The sequence below is a fragment of the Hylaeus anthracinus genome, unplaced genomic scaffold (assembly GCF_026225885.1).
Source record: "Hylaeus anthracinus isolate JK02 unplaced genomic scaffold, UHH_iyHylAnth1.0_haploid 12000, whole genome shotgun sequence".
Classification (NCBI taxonomy): domain Eukaryota; kingdom Metazoa; phylum Arthropoda; class Insecta; order Hymenoptera; family Colletidae; genus Hylaeus; species Hylaeus anthracinus.
Genome location: NW_026534347.1, coordinates 3,656,538 through 3,683,288, shown reverse-complemented (window position 1 = coordinate 3,683,288; position 26,751 = coordinate 3,656,538). Strand labels below are relative to the sequence as shown.

General features: G+C 37.8%; 1 protein-coding gene across 1 annotated transcript in view; it reads right to left on the bottom strand.

Moving 5' to 3' along the window:
- Positions 1-23,781, bottom strand: part of LOC128890527 (fibrillin-1-like) — a 119,755-nt gene extending 95,974 nt beyond the window's left edge. The window contains exon 1 of the mRNA XM_054149090.1: positions 23,640-23,781. Within this exon, the coding sequence (XP_054005065.1) occupies positions 23,640-23,685 (46 nt within the window). The 5' untranslated portion in view covers positions 23,686-23,781. The remainder of the gene's footprint in view (positions 1-23,639) is intronic.
- Positions 23,782-26,751: the final 2,970 nt, after the last annotated feature.

Below are 26,751 nucleotides of genomic sequence, written 5' to 3'. Positions count from 1 at the left end.
TTGTCTGGATTAGGCCTGGTAGATCGATGGAAATTTATTATATATATTTATTATATTATTATATTATATATATATAATAAATTTCCATCGATCTACCAGGCCTAATCCAGACAAAAATATTACACTTAAACTATGCATATTACCTATACAAATAGTCACGATATTTATCAGATTTTTAATAAAACAAGCGAACATTAGCAACAGTTGACGAATGGAGGCATAATATTTGTTGATTAAGATAAACCGAGATCACTGCAAACTATGTAAAGGATGCGATAGCAGAACACGAGGAATTCAAACTGGTCTGACGAATAGAAGCAACCTGATTAGTTCTCTAAACGATTTTTCTTATTCGATTCGGTAATACGAGTCCGTGGATCGCGGCTCGAAGCGTCAACGCCGAAGAGACTCGTTCCGGCATTCAACGTGACGAAGGTTCTCGAAACCGCATAAACTTTTGCCCAACGATATAGCCATTGGCACAGTTCTATCGTATTACCGTGACCACGAAAGACCACTCAGCCCACGCCTCGGAGAAGCGCAACGAAGATCGACTGGTTTAGAAAACCCTACTACGTATTACGTTGCCACCACTTATTATAACGGATATCTGCGGCGGAGGACCGCGTCCTCGGCCTTTGTTTAGCTCTACGGATCGATCCAACCCAGCGCTACGAGGATGAAACATTGCTCAAATGTTTTGCCCCGATGAATTATTAACAATGCACCCCTGACAGCAAATGGAAATTGGAGTAAGGTGTTTAAGCACACCAGCAAATATCTGTAAAATTAATTTGAGGAGACAGGCCATTGCAGAAGCACTTTTAAGATCGGTACATTCAGAAAATGTTTATAATGATAGTATACAATGAATTGCTTTCAAACTTTCATTATGTTCTATTATTTATTATTTATATAAACAAACAAAAACTTTGAAATTCAATTTTCCACAATTTTCAATTCGCCATGAAATTAAAATTTTAATTAAATGGACAAAATAATCTCATCTGCTGTTTGTTAACAAGGCGACTCTTTTGTTTTTTACGACAGAAAAGAAAGAAAGGGGGTCGCAAATACAAAGCGGAAAATGCTTTTTATCCGGGATAAAATTCACACAATGGTCACCGGTGAACAATAGTGTACTACGATTCAATAACGCGTCTCGCGTGATATTTCAGATATGTTCTTTTTACACACCGAGTTCTGGCATAAACAGTTAACTCGCGATGAGCAGTATCCTCGTACTTTATTGTTGAATATCACAACAAATCATTTTCTTATCTTGTATCATATCGTACATTTTTATTACAGTTCCAATCAGGAAAATATTTTGTGCCAAAACACCATAAAATTAGTTTTTCTTTTTCCGTTTTGTGATGCAAGACAACATTGTTGAAGGAAATATGTAATTCAATTCATTAACCAAATAAGTAGGTATATTTTAAACATATTATACTAAATCGTGCAAGTTAACTTTTTGTCATTTGCGAAGCTTATTTATTGTTTTATTTTATACAGCAGAGCAGTGAATGCAATTACTTAATACGATTGCTATAAAATTAGGTTTAATAAAGAAAGTTCTTTTTATCTTGTGACAACGACACGCTTGGTTTATATTTTAATCGTAACACAATAAGTATAAAAGGCAATAACAATATATACAATTTGTCAAAATCATAATATAATATACCGAAATTTTCAAAATAAAATCGCATTATGTAATTAGACATTTTGTGATAATAAATACATTAAACATTCATACTGTATTACGTAAAAAGAAAATGGTCACTTGTTGATGGTTGCTGACAACATCGCAGCTGCTAGATACGTTTTAAAACCTGTGTTTCCCGTAGAAACAAAAGAAAAATGTGCTCGAGGAGCGTACAAGATCATACGAGGATCTGCACTCAGCAATTCCGTCCGTTCTCCGCGCGGCACGCCCGACATTTTCGTTTATACTTAACTCTGAATTTTATATAGACCTGCGCAGGCGAGCAGCGCATACTGGCGAACGTGCTGTTATGTGTACACTCTCGTACGTACAACCAGAAAAGACCCTGAGAGTTCAAAAGCCGTGGTCCAAGTTCCCCTATGCTTGTAAAACTTCGTACTAATGTTAGGAAGAGAATGCGCACCGCAGAAACCGTCCGACGACCACAATGAAACCGTGTTCAAGTTGTAAACCAGTGTGAACTTCTCTAACGCGTCATACTTCTTGAACAATACCTCAAGGATTAAGCGTTACGATTGTACGCGCGGGGTCGTAACCTTAATGCGATTTACGAGAAAGGTTCTAAATGTAAGCTAAATCGCAACTTCAGCGCTCCAAGGTCCGCTGGTCCCTGTGTAACTCGATTATTGCATTAGTTGTTAATTTAATATTCGATTCGTTTCTCGCACCAATTAAAGCGTTATATTTTTCTTTATTAAGTGTTCAACGTCGCATCAATAACTAGCTCATTAGCGACGAGATGTTGCTGTTTGAGTCGATAGATTTGATCGTATCGTTATTATTTTTGACATAATCATTTTGTTTATTCAAAATACGAACACTACACACGAATATTACAACGTTAAAAATGATTTGTTCTCAATCACAGTGTCTTACACGAATTCTTTTTATATATTAGGTGATTAAACAAACTTAATACTAACTCAATAACAATTAATAGATTCTGATAAACTTCTCAAACTAAAGAATTCAAACCTAAATAAATACATCGTCTCACACTGTAAAATTATTATCCTTGAATAGTAACAACGTACAGAAATAACCACGTATTTAAACCATAAATATAATATTGCAAAAATCTCTACGCACGAATTGTATCTCCTCGTTCAAACGAGCTGTTTTAAAGTTGCTTCGAGTCGCATTTTACGCGTTCCGTTTCGTTTCGTATATTTTTTTTCCGCGCTTTCAGCCACGAGAAATCCATTTCATTTCCCATTCCATCGCGCGTCTCTAACCGCGAGCATTGATACCGTTTGCGTCGACGATTCTAGTTTTATGCGAAACACTTGTTCGCGGGAAAGGGGACAGGTACTTGAGGAATCGCGGAAAAGTTTCACCCTTGTCGCCACTACGTCGACTTTTACACCGAGTATCGCGGAATTTCCAACCGCAGACGGTATGTAACAAAAATGAAGCCGCGGTGAAATTGAAGCGTGCCGTCACTTGTTGTTACAACCGAGCTTGTTAACGGAGGATAGCAAACCATCCCGATATACAGGGTACATCATTTAAAACAGATCGCTTGATTAATTCTTTTATACGACACTTTAACAGCACATGTTGATATGTACAGTGTCTACTCGATGTTTAAAGAAATTATAGGTTCGGTCAACTTGGTCGTAACTAGGCTGGAAATGTTTATAAAAATTCATATTTTCACAGATACAGAAAATGAATCGAAACTTAATGAAAGTATATCATATTTTCTAAGTGGTATAACATGTGTCGTTGATATTTTACAGATTTTTGCATTTGTGCATATTCTTGCAGATTTTCCCATATGTTCTATGCCATAACTCAGGTGAAAATGTGTGAATCGAAATTAAATTTGTTGCACGATCAACCCTTGTACTGAGAAGGTTTACTATAAAAATTTTCTTACTGTTAATATAATATAATAATAATACTATAAAATATAATAAAGGAAATGAAGTAGATATCTTTACAATTATATTTACTACAAAAAAAGACTAGAAAATTATAAGCTGTGTTTTGATTGCATCGAGTGCAATTTAAGAAAGTGAATAAATTAGAGGAAGAGAAAAGTTTCTATAAACAACAATTGGTTTCGATAAAATAAAAAATCCACTTCTATACTTTTTAGCTGACTTCGTAAAATTCCATGACGTTTAATAACAAATGTAAACAATCAAGAATGCCAAATAGGCAGTGTTAGTTAGCACAGCTTACGCGAGCAGAAACAAATTAACCAGCTCATATTCCGGAGCAGATAAATCATATTTTACCCTACAATATTTTCTACACGGCAACTGGGTCCGATAATCCACCATCCTGCAGAAGTAGGTTAAGATCAAAGTGGGACAAGTTGAGTACTCCCCTTGTTAGTCTTTAACGCGACGGCTGGTGCCTCAGTCTTCGCAGGGTTAAGCCTTTTACATCGGTGCTAGCGAAGTAAACGATGCCAGAGGTCGTCGGACACTGGCAAAACGAAAGAAATCTGACTATATTTGCCGCAGTAAGGGAGTTTATTTTTACCAGTCCGTTCGTCGTTCGGGTGTTTTTTCCGTTGTCTTATTTTACTCCCGTAACGTGGACAAATTGTCTGGCATCAATTTCCATGAGACGCGAAAAACGTTGCCGAATTAGTAACCCCAGGCCGACTTTAACGAGTCTTTGGTATATTTATGTGAAAACGCGCACGGTAAGGTGTTTTACAAAACGCGGTAAAGGATTTCTCACGCGTGTTTTTACACATGACGACACGTGTTGAATATATTCGCCACTGCCTCGGACTGAATAGGACGCATCTGCGAGACCCCTGTTAGAAGAATTATGTTTCCAAAGGGACCATTCGTGTTTCTGATGCAAAACAGCTCGACGTTTCTTTCAGCCTTTTCGCTACAAACAAGGATAGAGTTACTCCTCGATTACAGGTATGGATAGACAGTAAATAGTACAAGAGCATGTACATATGGCACGTTTAGTTTGAAACGAAAGTTCATATCTGTTACTTTTGCAATTATATTCAACTGTTTCGTTTTTAATTCTGAAACGATAATACAACAGAAGGAAAACATTGCTAAACAAGCACTCTCGTTTCAAGTTGGTCGTACAAATATGTTTTGCATCCACCGTGCGTATTTGTAAAGTAATAAGATATAATAAGAAACTCAAAATCGTAAGAGTCTCAAAAACATAAGGATCGATTAATGACACAAAGATCTAATATAGAACAAAAAAATAAAAATCATATTCACGATATTAATAAGCAAATAAATGTATAAATAGATAAATGAGTATTTCTTTTTATTTATTTTTTAATAATATGAATCCGTTGTATTTAAGCAAAGAAAGATAAACCGTTACTTAAAAATGCGCGGTAGGAATTAATAGCGAAAGGAATAAAATGAACTCCTATTGTATTTTTCACGTTAAAAAACCCGGGTTTAATTTCGACATAGTGTATTTGCGAAAGAGCAAACATGGCTGATTCACAATTACAGTCGTTTACCTCTGTGTATAAGGGACAGAAACTGCAGCAGGAAAACGGACGTTGGTGCAAAATAAAAAATCTGAAATAGAGTTTTCAGTAAAAATATATTCGCGTGGTTTCTCTCTTCGAGAATGTACGTAATTTTTCACAGTTCCAGGCTCTGGAAACGCATTAAACAATAGAAAGCTATAAAACAACGTGGATGTAACGAAGAGACGCGAACGGATAATTATAGCGTCGGCGTAGTTAATTTACGGGAGTTGAAAGGCGTATTAATCATCGTGACGCGTTAATTATCGTTAATCATTGTTAATGTAATTTTAATGGCATCGAGTTAAGTCGTAGACAGTTTACTCTGTAAACTACTTTGCCGAGAGACAGCAAACAAAAAAAGTACGTCCCGTGCGAGAATGTTGACGTTAATGTCCACGAGCAATTCATTGGGTTACGTTGGTGTCTAGTTTTAACACGTTCACTGCCAGACTAATACTCTTGAAAATTTCTACTGCGATTAAATTTTGTTTATAGACTTTTGGAAACTACGTAATGAAACATTTATTTTTGTATTTAGTTCTGTAACTTCGTCAAAATTCAAGTATTTTATTTAAATTCATTTTCTATGACAATTAACTTTCAGAATTAATAGTTTTCGTTTCTCAGTGAAAAGCACTGTCGGTACTGTCACCCATATATGGGTGACGTGGCGATCAACGTGTTAAAGGGGAGTGGTAACAAGCGAAACACAGAGCTGTGCAAGTGGTTATTTTAACATCTTCTGTGAATTGATCATCCACCTTAGAAATTTGCTTAAATCTCCATTTTTATCATCTCCCTGCGACAGGCAGATTGTTTCGTAAGTGGCCGGCCAGCCATAATGACCAGGAGTCGCGTAGGCAAACAAAAGTAACGGGAAATAATCGGCGGTGGTACACACCGATCTACCTGAATCACGCTCATCTCATCAAATAAAAGTAACACTTTCTTCTCTGGTGTCGACGCTACTGATTCGATAATATTCCCCGTCATTGGTTAATCACGATGTTATCTCGATGTTGGCAGTTCGATCGAATGCAGGTCAATGATCTCAAATAAAGTAATTAATGTCCGCTCGCGATTATATGCCACGAACAAAATAAGGAGGATAATAGCCCTGTCAGAGGTGGCGATTATCGAATACAGCCGATGGCAGGTATCAGGATCGACGGTCCAATGACCATAACGTCGAGATCCTTCGTTATCGCTCAGACGAGGATAATTAAGAAGCAGAATCGCGAGCCATACAAATTACCGATTCAATTAATGTACGATCCCGTGTCGAAACCTCCTCTTCCACGCCCATCACGCAACCCGTTTTCTTCGTTCTTTTTTGAAACGTGATCGGCTTCCGTTTAATTTCGGTCACTTCGATGGACGCCGGCAGAAGAATTACGAGCCACTTCGACACCGTTTGCTCCTGCCCGCCATCGATCTTTCGATAAATTGACTGATTGCTCCGTACCCTTCGTCGATCGAAACGATAAACTAAAATAATAGTGTCGCCGTGAGTTTCGTAATGCGTCAATTCTCGCAGGATGACTTCCTCGATGTGTCATAACTAGACCGCGGATCCTTATGCATTTATAGGAAATTTGAATGTGCAAGAACCTACAAAATGCAAACAATATACAAGAATATAAAAAAGATCGAACGTAAAGTTCGTGTTATAATATTTGCAGAATAAAATGAATTTCTACTTGGATTACTCGCTTTATTTTTATTTTATAATTATCACACTACAAATGAACTTTCCGATCGCCAGAAGCCTAATCATGGTTAATTATTCACTTTACTTTTCTCGAGACAGATATACAAGTGATCTGGTTTAGGTGGACCACCATGTAAAGCGATATAATATACATTTGCATGTACACTCAGTTCGCGTTTTAATTAAAAACTTTTCATTCACGTCTACCAAATTTCCTTTATGAAAAAAGGCATTCATATTTTGCACGGTGATTGTAAAAAGTCGTCCCAAACCGGCTTTAGAATTTTGTTTCAATCAAACACGAATTGTGTGGAATATATCCGACTTTCAAATTTTAATGAAAACCCTACAATATGATTGCAATTATATGTGAAAGATGATGTATTTTGTTATTAAAGAACAAAATTGTAAAGTCGCTTTTGAAAGACCTTCAGTTTCAACTATGTATTCGCGGTTTATTATACCTTCAATCGCAACTCAGAGAGAACAGTGTAACATGTTTGAACTGAATACTATAGGTTATAATTTTAATTTCAAAATAAAAATCACATGGATAGTGGATTTGACGCAAGCTGTTACGAAAAAGTGCGGTTCACTGTTTAAGATGAAACTAATTTGAATGTGACCATCCTTTGCAAAGAAACCACGCGAAATTTTGAAGTATTTTATGATTTAGAAAAGTAATAAAAAAATTCATGATGAGAATGAAAAGGTTCAAGTAACTACTGAATGCTGATAGAGATACAGTGGTGAACGTAAAACGCGCAAACACAGTAAACAACAGACGTAAACTATCTATTTACAGACCTCTATTTACGGGCTCGTGTCAAGGTAACTACTCTGAGCAGGTAAACAATGAGAAAACGATATCGATTAAACAATAGAACAAAGTAACTGAATGTTCTCTTTAAGGAATGTAACAAAATTACTTTTACAGTTTGAATTTAGATAAATTTCATGAAATTATTTTTAGATAATTTTTATTTAGAAAATAACTTTTTAAATAGTTTATAAACATTATATTTAAATAATTTCAATTCATAAGAATTTCGTATAATTATTTCTAGGCAATTTGGATTTATAGAAATCTTATTATATGTAATAATTCTTAAATTAAGTTGCAAAATCGTTGAAATAATTTATTACATATTTCCTTCGATGAAAATGAAACTTTAATATCGTTTCATTTCGAAGAAGTTCCTCAGAACTTAAGTAATTTTATTTCAAATGAATTTCACCGAATTATTTGTAGGTGAATCGATTTCGAAGAGACTTCGCTGAATAATCCGTACGTGATCTAGTTTAAATTTCTAAACATTATGTTTAAATAGACTAATTTCGAAAAGGCATCGTAGAATTAACTTTAATCAACTTTTAACAAGTTCGGCGGAATTACTTTTAATCTGTTCATCCTTTTAAAAAAGTGTCACGAAATTCGATTTCCCGACGGACAAAGTTTATTTCGGAAATTTCCGCTGGATATTAATGCTATCCTCCTCCGGGCTTGACGAATACTAGCAATCCAATTATAACACCATCAGCGTATGTTCAAAGGTTATTCAATGCGCCGGAATGTGATTAGAGCGTGAACGCTGGTGTGCATTAATCCTTTCGAAGGGTATTGAATAATATTTAACCTAGGTATGATCGAGCAGACGCTGTAAATCAAGGGTCGTCTCGCTTAAAAAAACATGTTCAATCGAATTACGGTCGTGACGTGACTTGGCCACCGACATAAATTAATTCTTACCTCGCTCGAAGAGCATCGAATAATATTCTACCAAACCAGTAGCGTGACTAAGATTAATGTCATCCAATGCGGTTAACTCATGGCGTTATGGATCTCCTCCCGGAGAAAATCATGGAGAATTTTTTGTTTACTAAGGAAATTAAAAGCACACCTTCGATATAATTAAAATACTACACATACTGGTGCCTAAGTATATGGTCATATTATAGCCTAAGTGTATTTTCCATTAACTTAGTTGGTTAATATTTGGTTAATAATTGGTTAATAATGCAGATAATGCAAAAATTCTAGAGAAATGCATGTAAAAAAATGTTTATAAATAATAATAAAAGAAAAATGTACGTGATTAAGTATACAAGAAGTTTAATTAAATTTCAACTGTTCGCTAAAGGAATATCCAATATTCCTGCACAATGAAGAAGTTTGCTATAGGGAACAGCTGATATTTCAAAAATTTTTGTGTGAAATGAATTGAAAAAGTTACCAAATGTGCTTTAAATTATTCTTATAAAAAATAGCAGATTCTTGCTAGGCGCTGCATAACCAGTATCATCTTTCCAGTGATATCACTGAACCCGAGCCCCTCGTTCACGCCAAGATCTTTGAATAATATTTAACTAAGTGCCAAGCTTTCCACGAACGAGCCTGGATGCAAATTAAATCCAAACTATATAAACACTCTCGTGTACGTCGTTTTTCAACTGCCAGCTCCAATTTCCTAAATAATTTATTATTAACGCTTTGACGGTTGCACGTTTCACGCGCAGACTGTTGCCTACCGGCGACGACTGTTGGATGAGTTTCAATATAACAAAAGCCTGCAAACTACCTTTCGAATCGAAATTTATAAATTATTTATAAACTCACCATTTTATAAATATTCAGGCATGCTCACTGCTTACTTTCAGCGTTGAATAAAGTTAAATAAATATGAATTCCATTGATTCGGACGCCAAATAAATTGTTTGGTTGATTCCAGAAAATAACTATTGCATGCCATACGGAGTGCCAGAGTATTACGCCGGATAAACCGAATTAACGTAATAAATTATAAAATAATATCACATAATGATTTAAGATACATAAGGACGCATGATCATAGTCAGTGGCGCATGGGCCCTAAAAATGTTCAGAATCGATCGCTCAAAAACGAAACCTTGTATACAGAAATTTAATGCTATACTTTCGATTTACTTTTACACCTACAATTACCGTATAAAAAGTTAACACTGGAAGAAGTAGCTTCGAATTTATCGGTGCACCGTTAGTCGTCAAGGATTTTCAGAAATCTTTCAGCGATCCCGTTGTCGAATGATAAAAAAGAATCTACTCTCCAATTCGAAAATCGGGCCAAAGTGAATTCCATTGTGCAAGGCTAGCGTCGAGAGAGCACAGGGCTGCGCGACGATGTAGAAAAAAAAAATGGACAAAGTTAGTTTAATCGACGAGTTAAAAGCTCGATCGTGCTGAATTAGTCAGCCGAATTTAATTGATCGAATGATTCGATCTTCGTCCCTCCCTTCTGCCTGTCCCTGTCTCTCTAACTTCTTCCCTGCAACGATCTCAATTTATCGTCGCGTTGGATTGCTAACGTTTTAATACGTTTACGCTCCCTACACAGCCACCCCTCGGAAAGTCGAGGCAGCCGACCGCGTAAAAGCTACGTACAAAATCGACGGTGCATTGAAATCGAACTCGAGCATTCTTCTAGTGCGAATCGAAATCACCTACCGCGCCCGGCACTGTACCCTTATTAAGTGTCCGTTGATTAGCGCTTCGTTAAACTCGAATCTTCTCTGCCGATTTTGTACGCCAGGACGTCAAAAAGGAATTAAGAGAGTGCGTTATATAGAGATATATGTACGCGATATTTCCTTTTCGAAAACACATGTGCTAGTACTTTTTATAGATTTCTGATCTTACTTTACGCGATTTTAAATTATTTGGATTTGTTGGAAAATAAATAAGACGCGCGGCGTTTTTCGGTGATGGTCACTCAACCTTCTTCTTCCGACGAGCTGTTGGAAAGATTTTCGTCCCTCACACGGTCAGTAAGGGAGGAAAATCTTTTCAACAACTCGTCGAAAGAAGAAGATTGAGCGAGCATCACCGAAACAAACGCCGCGCGTCTTATTTATTTTCCAACATGGTCGAAATTGTTGAAAGCCATCTGCTCGTTAATCCAATCGCGTAAAAATGGAATATTGGAATAGACACCTGGAGTGCCATCTTCGCCACAACCGATTCCCCATGCGACGATACCCGCTTGGACGTACTTGCTAGGATTCGATTTTTCTGAAACGTATCCTCCACGTGAATCGAGTGATACGTACAGTTATTTTTATTTTCATTTTAATTATTTGCCCAAATCTGGTACGTACGTTCTTGAAACTTATGCGACTTACGTGAACTTATTGTTGCGTCATACACCATCAAACATCTCTTCGTGGAAAGTGTGGAACGTATCGAAAGCCGCGAATGAATTCATTGTATTTAAATTCAGTAACCCAAACAGCGTTAGTATATGCCTGGCGAGTGTTTTCGACGGGATGAGATAACGTACTAAATATCGTTCGTTCGATCTGTCGATAATGCAATTAATTCGCGCGAACAAAGGTAGGAAAAAAGTTGCCGATAGGAATTCGTTTTAGAATGAAGCGTTGGGTGGCGTCCGACCACGGTCCTATAAAAGTGATTACGGTTTTTAGCGGGAAAAGAGGTTGCTCGTACGCTTGCAGAAAGGAATTTAGTCGACGCCTTAACGTTCACTTCGCAACGGAATTAAACGGTTAATGGAATTTCGGGAAATTTCTCCTTCGTTGGAGACAAATTGCGCGAGGGGTTCGATCACGACGTTCGCTTCCGCGTTCAATGAGCATTACGATAAATGGATCATTTTCATCATACTTCGGACTGGCTGAGCAACCCGCGGGGATTGCGATTTGTAACCAGTTGCAGAAGACCGTTGCTAAACCGAAACTTCTCTAGTGGAAGGAAACTTCTCTTGGTTCATTTATTACAGATTAGCACGAAATTGATTGCGCTTGGATAGAATGGATCGTGTATGAGATACGGGCTGTCAAGTTGGAGAACCGATTAACTTCGTTAAACATGAAGTTGAAAATAAAGTTTTGAAATTGTTGAAAAATCTTTGTATTGAAAGATTAATAATGTACAATGAATAATGAACTTGAATAAGGAACAATTATTATGTATATTGTGCGAAGTTGAATACAAAAATGAAAGAAAAAAACTGGCGAAATAAAAATTAACTGAGCATTCTCTATTCGCGTATGTTTGCACAGACCATATGTCGTCGACTAACTAGTCAAATCATGTATCGTCTTCCTCGTTACCGTTGAAAGATCTGTTCCTTTGTTGTTTACGGATTCACACGGATAACACACATACACATTTTCTTTTATTTATTTTCGCATTATAGAATGCTAATATATCTATTTTCAACATAAAGAATCGTTAAAAGTCGTACCTACGCTGCTGCTGTACTCGAATACTACGTGGCACGGTTTCATTCCTCATCCTTTCAAACCGAAAACTTGGAATAACTATCGAAGCGTCTCCTTAACCAATCATATCGAACGATGCACATTTGATAACTTATTTCTCCCTCTGTTAGATCTTTTGATAAATTCATCGATATTTCTCGCGTTTACACTGCCTGGACGTATTGAATAGTTATTCTTCTATAAAGTTCCGCGCTATTGTACCGTCAGCGCATAGAAATCCGATGACAAATGGGGTCAGCCACCTTGGCACCTAACCAGAGCACACTATTAACCAAACACAAGTACCTAGTTTGGACGACAGCGATGGTAAATGTCGACTCTAAACTTTCAGGAAACACCGAACGTCTAGTTATAACCGAGTGTCCATATTGCTACAAGTAGCTTGAACGAGAAGTCGTAGCGTTTTGCTTGATGAAATCTAAAGCTATATTTTGTCTAGAATAAACATGCGTTTCAGAGGATGTTCTAGTTTAATTGGTTTGAAAACCCGATTTTTAAAGAATTGTATTTTTAGAGGTTTTAGAATATTTGAAAATATCCTGCAAAAGGATTTTTGGGGATTCGAAAAACTTCCGGAATGACGTATGAATCACGTAAACGTACGTATTTAGTAGATTTGTGCTAGAGTGTTAATTAAGTGCTAATAAAGTGCTAATAAATTACGTTTATGCTGTAATCAGAAGTGTGATAAGTGTCTCATCGTTTGCTTAACTTTTTTCGGATGATGAGATTACGGATTAAATTTATTGTATGAGTAACTAAATCGTTTTATAATTTAAAAAACCAACACGTTCTTCACACCTGATTTCGTGCAGCTTGAGTTTTATTTTAATTTTAAATCCCGTGCCTCAAAGAGTTAAAATACTTAATAAAAATGAATCGTAATGTTCTAAGGTTAATCCGCGTCACCTTTGTGCGCAGCATCAACTTCTATCCTTACACGTTCGCCTTTCGCTAACCTTCTCTACTTAATTATCTACTTCATTATCGATTGTATTAATGCTACCGTGGTATCGGTCGTTGCGAGTCGCGTCGTTCGAGGCTGAAAAAAATTGATAATTGCTAATCAACCCACGTGGCAGGTCGGATTCGACTTTCTCCCACGACACGAAGGCGTTTCCCCGGATAGACCTGTTTTCGCAAATACGATAAAGATCTTTAATCGTTTCAGCTATTACCGATACACACCTTGTAAAAGAAAACAGGACGGGAACCAGCTAAATCACGGGCACGTGGGAGTGATCCTTGGCGTGTGGGCTGGTCCGATACGCAACCACAATTTCACTCTAATCGAACGAGGAAGAATGGTCCATTGAGAGACATTGTTTTTCTTTTTAATACTTTCTCCCCCTTCCTTAACCCTACATTGCTTATTATATACAGTACCACTAGGTTTCACGCAGGAAATTTATCAGCAATAATGTTTCTTTAGGTTTAATTTCTTTAAAGATCAAAGTCTCAATAAAATGATTGTCGGCGAGTTAAAGGTGACTTTATTTTGTAAATCTTAGATAGCTTAGAATTCATGGCAATAGAATGCTAAGAAACATCTCGAGATGCTGGTAAATACCAGTTGGAATGAGTTGGTAAATGAGTTGGAGTCGAAACATGTAAACATAATATTATGATTTATGCTATTTGGGTCCATCATTATCTTTATTTGATTGGTTCTTAATGTAATACAGAAATGTATATCCTGTATTTGGTTAAGCGATTTAGAGACGATTCATTTACAATTAAAAAATCTAAGTTTCGGTCTAGAAAACCTTCTTTAAAAGACAGTAATTGTACGCGGTATTCGTAATTCACGTTTCATTTTAAATTGACTTAAATGGTATTTGAATTTGCCACTATAATTGAATTGATCAGTTAGTGTATGAATCCAAATAAAGGAATTCTCTTATATTGAACTAAAAACAGCCAAATAAACAATACATTCGAAATCCTTAATTTAATCATTTATCCCGAGCAAATTAAAATCAGAGAAAAATTCACGAACCTCCTTAGACGAATGAAACATAAATCAAACTGCCTTGCAGCACCAAAGCAACCTTTTATCATCGTTGTTGTACCAGTTTTACAGTTTATGAAAAGTCTGTCGTCCACCGTACAAGGTATGATTATATCGTTCGATCATTTCCTTGCTGGCGTAGAATGTCTCTGATCGGCATGCAAAAAACTACGAAAACCCTACTCAACTTTCGAACTTCGCAATAGACGGCTGATTAGGTTTTTGCAATCCGCGACAAGAAATTACACCCTCATTATTCAAAATCAAATTACATCTGCGGACGGGTCGGACTCGGTACCAGTAAGAAACCGATCGTCGGTTTGATTACAGGCGATCGAAGACAACCGGCTGTAGGTGCTCGGCAATTTCCCTTCAGAAACTAAATCGCCGTGAAGTTATGAGACACCGATATGCCCGTGAAATGACGCCTCGTCACGACAGGAAGAAGTCACTTTGCCACTCAAGTCTCGCGCGGAGCGATACAATCCTTTCGCCATTCCCTGCATCAGCGTCTCCCAAACTTTTCAGTCACGGAACACTTTGCATCCTATAATATATTCACAAGAGACTTACATTCCGCTGTTGCTATTTCAGTATCAAAATGAATACTTTATTTCTGCATATATGTAGAAACAAAACGAAAATGGACTTGAGCTTTTTCATTTTTGGTTCGAATACCAAATAAAAGATGAACACCATTTTATCTATTAGTCCACGAATAAAAATTAGAATCTGTATTACAGAGTGAAACATTTCACAATGAACAGTTTGAGGAACGCTGTCCTGCAGAATCAACCACGTCGTTCGAAAAGTAACCGATCGGTCGTGAAAGTCGTTAAGCGATTGGAATCAAGGCTCTAGCGTTTGATTAATGAGTACGACGTAAATTGATACGTCGTCGCGTACAACCAGCGATTTCGACGTTAATCATTACAGATTGTGACGGACCCCCTACATAATCTTGGGATGATGATAGGTGAGGTACGTTATCCCTCTTAACGTTCTGCGTTTATGAGTGCAGTCTGGTACTTTGAGCTGAAAATTTGAGTTACTCTATAAAATTAAAAGACTGACGTACTGACGTAAAATCAAAATCGTTGAAAAAATCTTTTTTTTCTCTTGCACGTACGATAACGCCGTAATCGATCCAAAATAGATAGTCCAGTAAATCTAGGAAATTAACGAAGCTCTTTGCCGTATCCCGAATAGTATTTAAAGCACAATACACACGTGAATGTAGTTACGCTAAAAGTCAATTTCCAATACGCTCGAATCGCCGTTGAATATTCATGGAGTTCTGTTCGTGACCCATTAATCGAAACTTTACATACGAGGGAATATCGTTGCTCCTGTACTGGACTAACTAAAATTAACTTCGGAATACCATAGGTAACTAACTGAAACGATCAAGTTACACAGTTCTCTCTTAAACGAAAGACTTTAACTTCTTCGCGTCCTTGGCCGTATATATGGTCGTTTACTTTTTTATAACCATAATTACACTCAATAATAAAAAGAAAAATGGTCCCTGAAGAGATTAATATCGCAAATGATACATATTTATTGCATAATAAGATTAAATTAGACTTAAACAACTGTACAGAAAAGAAATATGTTTACATGCTTGCGATTATAAACTTCTCGTTAGGAAAATATATGATATATTACATATAATATTATCAATTGTTGGAAATGTAACCAATATTGTCTACTCCCAGCGATACAAACATTCAATTTCAGTAAAAGCAATCGCTTCGCTGTGCTCCCACACTTTTCCGAGCTTCTCAATGATTTATAATACGAAACCAAGAGGAGGGTATTGTCACGGCTGTTCAAGACACGTTTGAAATACGTGGTCCACGTAATTCTCGGAAGTGGAAGGTTCGACGTAGAAAAATGCGCAGTTGGAACCAGCGTCCGGCAGAGTGACGAAAATACATATATTTTAATCAAGTGTGACGAAAATGCATGGTAGGCACGGTGGATACATGCAATTTATGATAAACCGCTTGGTTGACACTTGAACAGCTCGATATGAAGGCCAGCTACGCTCGAGACAGCCACTGGAATATCTACGAAATGGATTCTATCGCTTGCTGATGAAAAGTTCATTGGATGCGATACAAGGAGAAGGATTAACTCTAAATTCGTAACACTAAGAAGTTTCAATATCGAGCTTGTACAGTTGCCGACAATATTAAAGGGATACTTTTTCAAAACGATCGAAAATATGGACATTATAACTTTATAACTTTATGTGGACATTACGTGAACGATCACGTACGTGAAATACAAAGTAAAAATATTTAATTTTTTGATACAGGTCAACTGTTTCCACTCGAGGCCTATTTTTCTGGTATCTACTAGCAACTCGAGATGTTTCTTACCATTCTATTGCCGTGAATTCTAAGCTATCTAGATTTGAAAATAAATCCTTTACCTCGTCGACAATCATTTTATTGACACTCGGAGCTCCAAAGAAATGAAATCTAAAGAAACATTAGGTATTGTAGATTTGTTGCGTGAGACCTAATGATGACTGAGAGTCGCCTCTCGACTGCAAAGGGTGAACATAATAAAAAATACATTATTCGGCCAATTTTCACTTTCCAGTTAAACCATTATTTTATTCGAGCGACGTAGGATCCATTATTTGAAAAAGGACTCGCAATATTTGTTCAAATTTTCCCACCTCCGTCCCGTATTTGCTTCTCGTTGTCGAGCTCGTGGCTCGATACCGTAGCGAGGGCGAATTGCAGAGAGACGAGAATCAAACGAGAAAAAAAGGAATCGAAACCGGGCGGGAGCGAGGGTTGTTTTAGATTTTTCATTGGGTGTCCCTCGTTAAAAATGGCTCTATTAATTCGAAGGATGATTTAAACGAAGCGACACGAGCCACGGACCAGGGCCACGAGCACGTCTCTCCTCTTTCGTTCCTCGGGTCTCTTATTTCGTGACGTTCGGATAACTTTAAGGTTGCCTCTAGCAAGCTCTTCCTGCGCTTTCGACCCTCGTCCGCTAATAGCAACAAGTTACTTCTGACCCGTCAGCGGGACAGACCCTTGCGACGCCTCTATATTTAGTCTGGGTCGAACCACTAGAACGGCGAGAAAACACAAAAGAAAGCTGCCAAGCGTCGGAGCGCCGGCGAAAGGAGTGCAAAGGGGACATCGTGATATCTCGACGCGGTGAAGATTCTGCCCAGCTTCTGGCTCGCAGCTGCTATGGCGCTCGCAGTAAAAACAATGTGCATAGATACGCCAGAGAAGCCGAAACGACCGGGTTGCAACTACTTGCAATTGAAACGGCCAATGGACAGATGTCCTGCAACCAACAATTCACTCCGACCTTTGTTCCGTTCCATTCCAATGTTAACTCGCTGCGTGGAGATGGTCAAAATTCTTATCCATATAAGTACGATTATTTTGTGTAAGATAAAACACCCAAGATTAAAAATTATGATTAATATTATTTGAGAATATTTACTATAGATATAAATAATAACTATATTTAAATGTTAATTAATGCTTTCTGATTTTTTTTTAAATTGTAATAATTGTTATGGATATAATTAATGTCATACTGCAAATGATCAATAGCTATGCCGTTTACCATCATCACCTTAAGAAACCAAGAAGTACATAGTATGAACATTTTGAGTAAAAACAATTGGCATTCCAGATGAGATAGCACATTTTAACATATAATTTCCTATTTACTACGTGAATTTCGAAAGCGGTACCCAGTACTTGAACGAGATAGTAAACAATATATTTTAACCATTTTTATATATCTCATATATCTCATATACCTCATTATAAATTAACAGTATAATGAACTAATTTACTCTCTTCTAAATAATGATAATTAAATAAAATGATTTAAAAATGATTAAAATCCCCACTTAAAAAACCTATCTTTAACTCGATAAACTGTTTACATCATTGACAAAGGGCTGGTACGGTGTAATCATGTCTACTATATTCTTCGGTGCATAGGCTATGTAATTTTCACATAATAAGTTATTCCATTAAGTTTTCGCTTCACAAGCTACTGTATTAAATGACATTTTCATTTCATAAATTCTACGAAATACATTCTAGCGAAATGAAATTTTCACATGATAAATTATTTAAACTATATGTTCGCTTCGCGAGCGAAATCGCAGGATAAAAGATTGTTCTTTAAAAACATTACGAGAAGAGATTAATCATTTGTCAAAACTGCAGCGTTAGAACCTTCCTTTATTGGAAACTCTGTTCCCGAAAAATAACACTCTTTAACGTTCAACGGGTACGCGTTCGGTTGATCGTGTTTCAACTAAACGGATTTCAGTAGGGACCTCCATTTGTCTATGTCACCAGACCGTGCTCCAATTGACTTTTATTTACGGAGTTCTACCGAAGAACTGTTTCGCGTTGAAGATAGGAAAAATCTGAATTTAGAAGAAAAATTATATTTTTAATTACGCAAACGTTGTTAAATAAAATCCGGTAGACTATTTTCTACGTACTACATAAAATGTTATTTTATCCAGTTTCGATTTCAGGATTGCATTCGGCAAGTTCCTGCAAACGCTCTCGATACTCTGATCCTTAATATACTGAACATGAAACGGATCAAAATAATCGCGGTGTCGCGGCTGTGTGAGCTTAACACTTTTACCATGAGCATAAATTAGCCGTGTTATTGGCGTCATTAAGTTGTTTCGCGTCTCCCGAGCGGTTTCTCCCTTGTGCACCCTGCTACCATTTCTCTTCGCCCGCGGTGCCGTAAATAAAGGTGCTCCGCGAGAAAAAGGGTCGTCCGGACCGAAAGTGACGAGAAAAGTGGACGAGGCTTCGAACATCGCCAGAGGAGAACCGTGCCAGAGAGGATTCAACACTGGCTCAAAGGAAACCCCGCGTTTACTCCACGCTCTTCTTTTTCTACCATTTCTTTTCCTTCTTCCGTTTCGCACCTTCTCGCGACGAGAAAAGCCAGAAGAAAAAATGCGGAATAAGGACGTTTCGGTAGCTGGAAAATCTTTCGAGAAGTCCGAGGCGATGAAATAGACAGGAGGGGAAGGAAAACGTTCGTGCAGAATCGACAGGCACTGTGCTTCACAACCATCGCATCGCGACACCCTTTCAAGGAGAACCTGCAATCGTCAGACTTTCTTGTTTATCTTTTTCAGATGTTGGGAAGAGGACACAGAACAACTTCAGAAAGTACCGAGCAATATTTCTTTCCTAGTTTCGATACAGTTACTCTCCAAAGCCGATAATCTCATTCGCTGGTCTAAAGTTAACACGTTCACTGCCAAACAAATATTCTTCAACATCTCTGCTAGGATTAAATATTTTTCGATTCCGAGATATCCAGCTGTACTCGCTTAAAACAGACACCCTGTATGTATGTAAATATAATAGTACATCATAAGAATACTCTCTGGAGTAATTCTGAGCGATGAGAAATTAAGTATTTCCATTCATTTATCATAAATTTGTTCGTAGTACACTCACACTGTTCGGTGTGGCATGTTATACCTGTTGGAAAGCACCGAACTAAACTAATGAGATCCGTAGAATAGTGTTCGATTAACACAATAATAACGAATAACACCGACGAAGAAACGTATCACGACGATGTTACATGTAACCGCGCAGTCATAAAAAGAAAGAGGAAACGCGAGAGCCAGTCGATATTTCAAATCAGCGACGAAGCTACAAGCCGCGTAACGCCATTTCCTTGCTATCATTTCACCATTTGTCTAGCCAGATAGGAAAAGAAGACGAATAGTCCCGTCGAGTGACACTATGATCCCTGCAGGTTTTACAGAGTGATGCTCAATGTTAATGTTTCTCAGCTGGTAAATCCAGTGCAGAAAAGAAGAGGAAAGTATCACGATAATATTCAAACGTGTTCGAAAATATTAGACACGTACAGAGCGAAGCATTTAAGGGGAGAGGCTGGTCCAGCTAATGTATTTTTTTAATGCATATAATTTCCAGATATAATTCATTTTTGTTATTGAAACTTTTTTTCCATATAAAGGGACGTTCAAAGAAGAACATTCGACAGTGTAGATTTAATTTGAATGTATACATATATAGATGCAGTAGCCGCGAGGAAAGGATTTGGTCGGCGCAGCGGTCGGATTCGACAAAGCCCCGACTCGTTTCACAGTCGCCACCGAAACTAGGGCTTCGTGGAAAACCAACAGAAAAAGAATGAATTCCACGAAAAGACGAAGGGTAATGCGTCTTGCGCAAGTGTCAAGGGACGCTCCTCTGTTGTTGTGCTTCTTTGAGCCCCGTAACATAGGGTGAAACAGGAAACGAGACAATGACGTATCGCGACACACTACTCCACGCAAGACTCTAATTCGCAGTTCGCGATTAAAGGCGAAATCTCATGATAGCGAGTGCTCCAGTTACACAGATACGTAGATCAAGGTTGTGCCCTTATGGCCATCTTCATATTTTGTATAAGTATATGTATTCATATATGTATACACTCTATGACAAAAAAGTAGGACACCTTTTAACAATTCCGTCGCGCACGAAAATAAGTAACCGTTTTTTTAACGAAAAATTTCTTACAAATGTTCTGATATGATTAGATTGTAAAACATATATTTGCGGTAACTTATTTTATATATAATATGATTGACGAACAAAACAAAAAAAAAATGAAAACTGAAAAATAATAAAAAGAACCATATATTTTCAGTTGGACGCACATGTGCGTCATCCGCAGCGAAAGTGTTAATATCGTTACTTCTTCGATACGGAGCGTTCATCGTAACGGTCTACAAAATTTTTCAGGTATTTCCGATGTGTTCCGAACAGAAATTAATTAGTATTTGGTCGGTTACAAATTTTAATGTAAAAGATTGTCAAACAAACTTCTTTTCCATACAAAGTTAAGATCACGTTGACTTTTTTAAATGGTACAGCGTGATTTTAACTTCATAGTGCTGTATCTATGTGAATATATCAAAGTATGATGTGAAGGTGCAAATAAAAAGTACAGACTAAAAATGAAACACGTATACCAAAAATGATATAGAAGAAAATATATAATATGAAAGAAGAAAATACCTACAAAGTGCTGGCCCGTGTGTCGTTTCTCCTATGGGGTAATGCACGTTTCACCGTAAAGCGTTAAACACGATTCGATTGTCGCTTGGAATCGGTGACTCGCGCGTGGAGATGGGACGAGAAGGTATGAAGCTTTGCGCGAGTTCGTAATGAAGTTGGCAAATACAGATATTGCCCCGACATTCAATACCGAGGCAAAAGAGCTCTCACGGCGCGGAGATCGAGCCCGAGACCCGCCTTTTCTGCGTTTCAGCCGACCCCAACGAAACGGGGAGAAAAATCCATTTAGGTATTTCAAGAACAGTCGCCGAACTTGGCGCAAACACCAGCGAACGACTGCCGGAGCGATTGCCGCGCTCAACGAATTTTCAATGGCCCGTTCGTCGGAACCATCCGCGTGACAAATCGTCCTTTGGGCCGATGTTCCACCCACGAGAATTGAACGGCGCAATGTTCTGCCGAATTTCGCAAAATCGAGCGTTAATCTACGTTTCACGCGTCAGCTGCCGAATTGGTGCCGTAATCATCAACAAAATCGCTGCACGCCACTCTCTTTTGCTTTCTGGATCTATCCATAAGACCAGCGCTTTCCAACGCGAGGACGTACGCCCCGGACGGAGGCAATTCTAGGTGTCTCTTTTTACGCGTGTATGTTTAATTCGGTGGAAAATACTAACAAGATATAGAAGATAAGTTCTAAGGTTTAATGTACAAGATTCAATTTTCATTTAAGAACAAACTAAAAGATATCAATCTGTGAAACATTTCCCGTTTGCATCGATGACCTTTCGACATCTTTTCGTCGACTGTTAAAGTGATCAGTTTTTTACAATTGACAAAGCTATTTCACTACCACTTTCTCCATTTCTTTACATTTGCATGTTTCTTCATTCGACATGCGCACGCGTCTTACATGACTCCTGCATTGTTTTAATACTGATTGCTGGGAAAATTAGAAAATTTCTATACTTTTCAACGACAACAATTTGTATGTATTATAGATAAAGCAACAACAAAATCACGATAAAGTAAAACTCCTTGTGCCCAGTACTATAAAAGAAGCAAATCGTAAACATTATTTACTTGGAAATAAATGCAAAAACTCAGAACGTACTGTGTCAGATTGTAACCTTTTGCGATTATATTTAAAAAACTCTTAAACTTAAACGTTTAACCTTCGGTAACAATGTAGTCTGCTTGACGGATTTTGTATTATGCATGTATTATCTATCTAGCAAAATAATCTCTATATAGAGCTAATAGTTCTAATTGCGTTAAATAAAAAATAAAAAATGTAAATAATGGTTGCGATTTCTACAGCTATGAACACCTCGCTTTGGCGTTCCTGAGCAATTTTCTGCGCGTAGACCTGGCACGAGGTTTGATACAAATTGATATTTCGTTCTCCGGTATCGATAACTATTGATTCGATATTATTTCCGTCGCTGGGAGGGACGCGTCGATAGGATCGGAAGAATTCCGATTGGCAGAATATCTGCGAAGAGAAGAGACGTCCGTGACGCTAGGTGAAACGAAAGGGGACTGGAATCGTGTTTTGCGTGCCACCCCGCGCAACGTAATAAAGCTCGGAGCGTTGTTGACAGAAAAATAAAAGCTGCCAGTGTTCCCGCCAGCTGCGTCGCCGAGAAATATGGCGTATCCTTTTCCGATTATGTATTTATGCAAAAATACGAGCGGAAAACGTTTCAAGCGCGCGCGAACGCGATCCTCGAAATTGCTAGGCGCAATGTTTCCGGAGCACCGTGAAATATTCTTAGCCACGGATTCGTTAAATTGTTGCTGCGCTGACGTTGAGCAAGGTCTAACACTTCGTCGCCAAATTATACAAGGTACGGCAATTTTATTCCTCCTATTTGGTTTAAACATCGATTTTACACAATTTTAAAAGCACTTTTCGAAAGTCAAAGTAGCTGCAATTATTTCGTTACATTTGTTTATATGTTTAACCCTTTGCACTCGAGAGGTGATTCTCGGACAGTAAATAATGTTTGTTTAGGTTTCATTTCTTTAAAACTCGAAGTTCCATAAATGAAATGAGTGTCGATGAAGTAAAGGTGACCCGATTCTCAAATCTCAAATTAGTTTGCGTTCGTGACAGTATAAAATGCTAAGAAAGCATCTCGAGTTGCTAGTAGATACCAAAAAAAAGGTACTCGAATGCAAAGGATTAATAAATGTTACTCATAACTAAGAATTCACATTGTAAATTCACAGAAAGTATTTCCATACCCGCGAATATCGGAAATAAAATATCATCGTATTAAAAGGTAAATCCTCGGAAAGTCAGGCCGCAGAAATATAAGAATCAGACTTACCCGATATCAAGTAGAGCAGCAGCGATCCAATCAACAGAAGTCCCATCGTATTTCCTCAAAACTCTCGATTTCCTCTTCTACTGTTCTTCGCGATGATTCCGCATCCAGTCACTCAGCTTTCGATCCGTTTCATCCTCGATCGATCGGACACGATCCTCGTTCCCACTAACTTCCTATTCTTACACTCTGTCTACCGATTCGTTATCGAATGATCACTAACGCGATTACGTTTCTCGAAAAATGGTCCAGAAGAAATTCGGGATACGAAAATTCTCGACACGATAATCTTGAATGTGAAAATCCTCGGTACAAAAATCTTGAATCAAAAATTCTCAGCGGTTCAAGAATCTTGGACTAACAAATTTTGACCGCGGAAAGCTTCGACTCAAAAATGTTGGACACAAAGCTTAGCGGTTCAAAAATCGTCGACTAAAAAATTTTGAACGTAGAAAGCTTCGAATCAAACATGTTGGACACAAAGCTCAGCGGTTCAAGAATCTTTGACTAAAAATCTTTGAACGCAGAAAGCTTCGGCTCAAAAATGTTGGACACAAAGCTCAGCGGTTCAAGAATCTTTGACTAAAAACTTTTGAACGCAGAAAGCTTCAGCTCAAAAATGTTGGACGCAAAGCTTAGCGGTTCAAAAATCGTCGACTAAAAAATTTTGAACGTAGAAAGCTTCGAATCAAACATGTTGGACACAAAGCTCAGCGGTTCAAGAATCTTCGACTAAAAACTTTTGAACGCAGAAAGCTTCGGCTCAAAAATGTTGGACGCAAAGCTCAGCGGTTCAAGAATCTCCGACTAAAAAATTTTGAACGCGGAAAGCTTCGACTCAAAAATCTTGTGTACGAGAATCTTCGATTCAAGACGATCGGACACAAGGGTTTTCGACAGAAGGCGAGGAGTCCAATGTTAAAGATGATGATGAAGCACACGTGGATCAAGCACGACGGCACTGGTGAACGCGACGGGTCGAGGAAGGAGGTCCAAGACGAACGATGTTGGAGCACCACGCGGTGTTGTTAACCAAGCTGCTTCTCTTCACGGGGCTGTGTGACACACTGCATAGAGCGCGGTACGAGACCAGTTCGAAGACTGAGTACGAGTCCATATCCCGGAGGCTGACTTCTCTCGGCCCTACCAGGGCACGCCGTGCAGTAATGCCCGTCCATTGCCCGCCTCTGGATAACGTTTCCTTCCACCATTAAGCAACGCGCGATACACGTCTCCGTGAGACACACCGAGCCGTGGAGCCATGCCGTATCCTCGCGGGGTAAGGAACCGTTGCAGGATTATCGCGGATCTTTTCCTAGAGCAGTGCTTCCCCGAGACAGGCCCAGGCATTAAAACGATTAGATTAACCCCGGTGTTTCCCTCGGTTACGGTACACGGTTCGGATTGTTCCACAATTAATGGATTTCTATGTTTCTTTATCTCTTCTTCTTCAATTTCTCTATTAGAGCCATTTTTAAAAGTACTTTCCTGGAAATTTGATGTTTTCTAATTCGTACGGAGCGATAAACTAATGTGTTTACGTTACAAACTCTACTGTAAATGGTTCGTCGTAAGAATCGTACAAATACTTATTGTTTCTATACTTTTACCCCCACTTTTTCGCATTTTTTTGTTAATTTCACAAATTGTATTAACTAGTAAATGTTGTTTGGACTATATCTATGTTAAAGATTTCCGATTACAAAAACAGAAGTTAAGAAATTACAAGTTCATGCAAAAGTTTTTTGGGAAATTGATCGATGTACGAATACATTCTACACCCACTGTACTGATTCTGTGACTGTTTCGACAAATTGTACGCTTATATCGTGGAAGTTGTTTAATAACAGAAAAGGATACGGGGACTTTCGAAAAGCTCCTTGACCGATTAATAACCGCGGCGTAGTATGTTTCATGAAACCCCACTCATCGGTACGTACAATTTAAGTACCCTAAAATTTAACGGTAATTCTCATGATTTTCACGGTAATATTAAGCTGTCGGACAGCCAGCACAGAAACGGTGGGAAATTCGTTCACGTCTCGTCAGCGCGTGAAAATTTTAATCGAATTGCCACCGTGAATGCATGGCAGCAGCTGAAGTATAAATAATTGTAGACTGGCCGTACGTCGCCGGTGCACTGCCACTGGCGATTACGCGTCACCCTGTTTAATTTTATTCAATTTGTATAAAATACAGCAAGCCATTCATACGGCTCGCTCATGTTTAAATAGTTGTAATTCATATCGAAAATTGTATATCAAAGAAAGAATAAAAACAAGATTTAACACGTTGACTGTCAGACTGAAACTTGCGAAAATTTTTAAGTTAAATTATGTCGCGAAACAATTGAAAAAATTAAATAATCCTCGAAATATGCAACAACCTAGGCATCGAGAACATTTATAGACACTAATGGTTCCAAAACATCAGAGGAAACTGAGTGGGCACTATTGCACAAAGATCGACAAATTCTACCTCAAATGTGATATAATACATTTTTACTATCAAAGAAATACCCAAGTTTGATGTCTTTAACGATTCTTTGTATATCATATAAGCTATAGTAAACCCAAATTCAACATCCAAACTAATCCACATTATTCAGAACATCTATCACAAAATTGTAGAAACTGGCAAACCAATCTCATTGGTATGGATACAATCCAATTACAATTTAGATGTAATTTTAATTACTTTTTCCATTCAAAATTATATATAAACTTAAATATAATCCATAAATTACAAATATACATAACAGGAGTGGAGGAAAAAATAATATGGTACAGGATAATTAAGTTCTTTAATGCATCGTTTATTTACCGTTGTATACCATTAACATAATTACATGACCATTCGTTCTGCACTACAGGAAAATATAAAAACCACGTAAATCTTGTCTGAAATAAAGTGTGGACTCCTTTTGAATATAATAATCTGATAGTGTCCATCCATCTTCAAGTTGCTTTCGACTTTCAACTTCCAGAGTAATAGTCTTTCCTGTAAGAGTTTTTACAAATATCTACATTCCACCACGAAGTCGCAGTACTAAATGAAGTGTTGATTCCTTTTGAATATTATAATCTGATAGTGTGCGTCCATCTTCAAGTTGCTT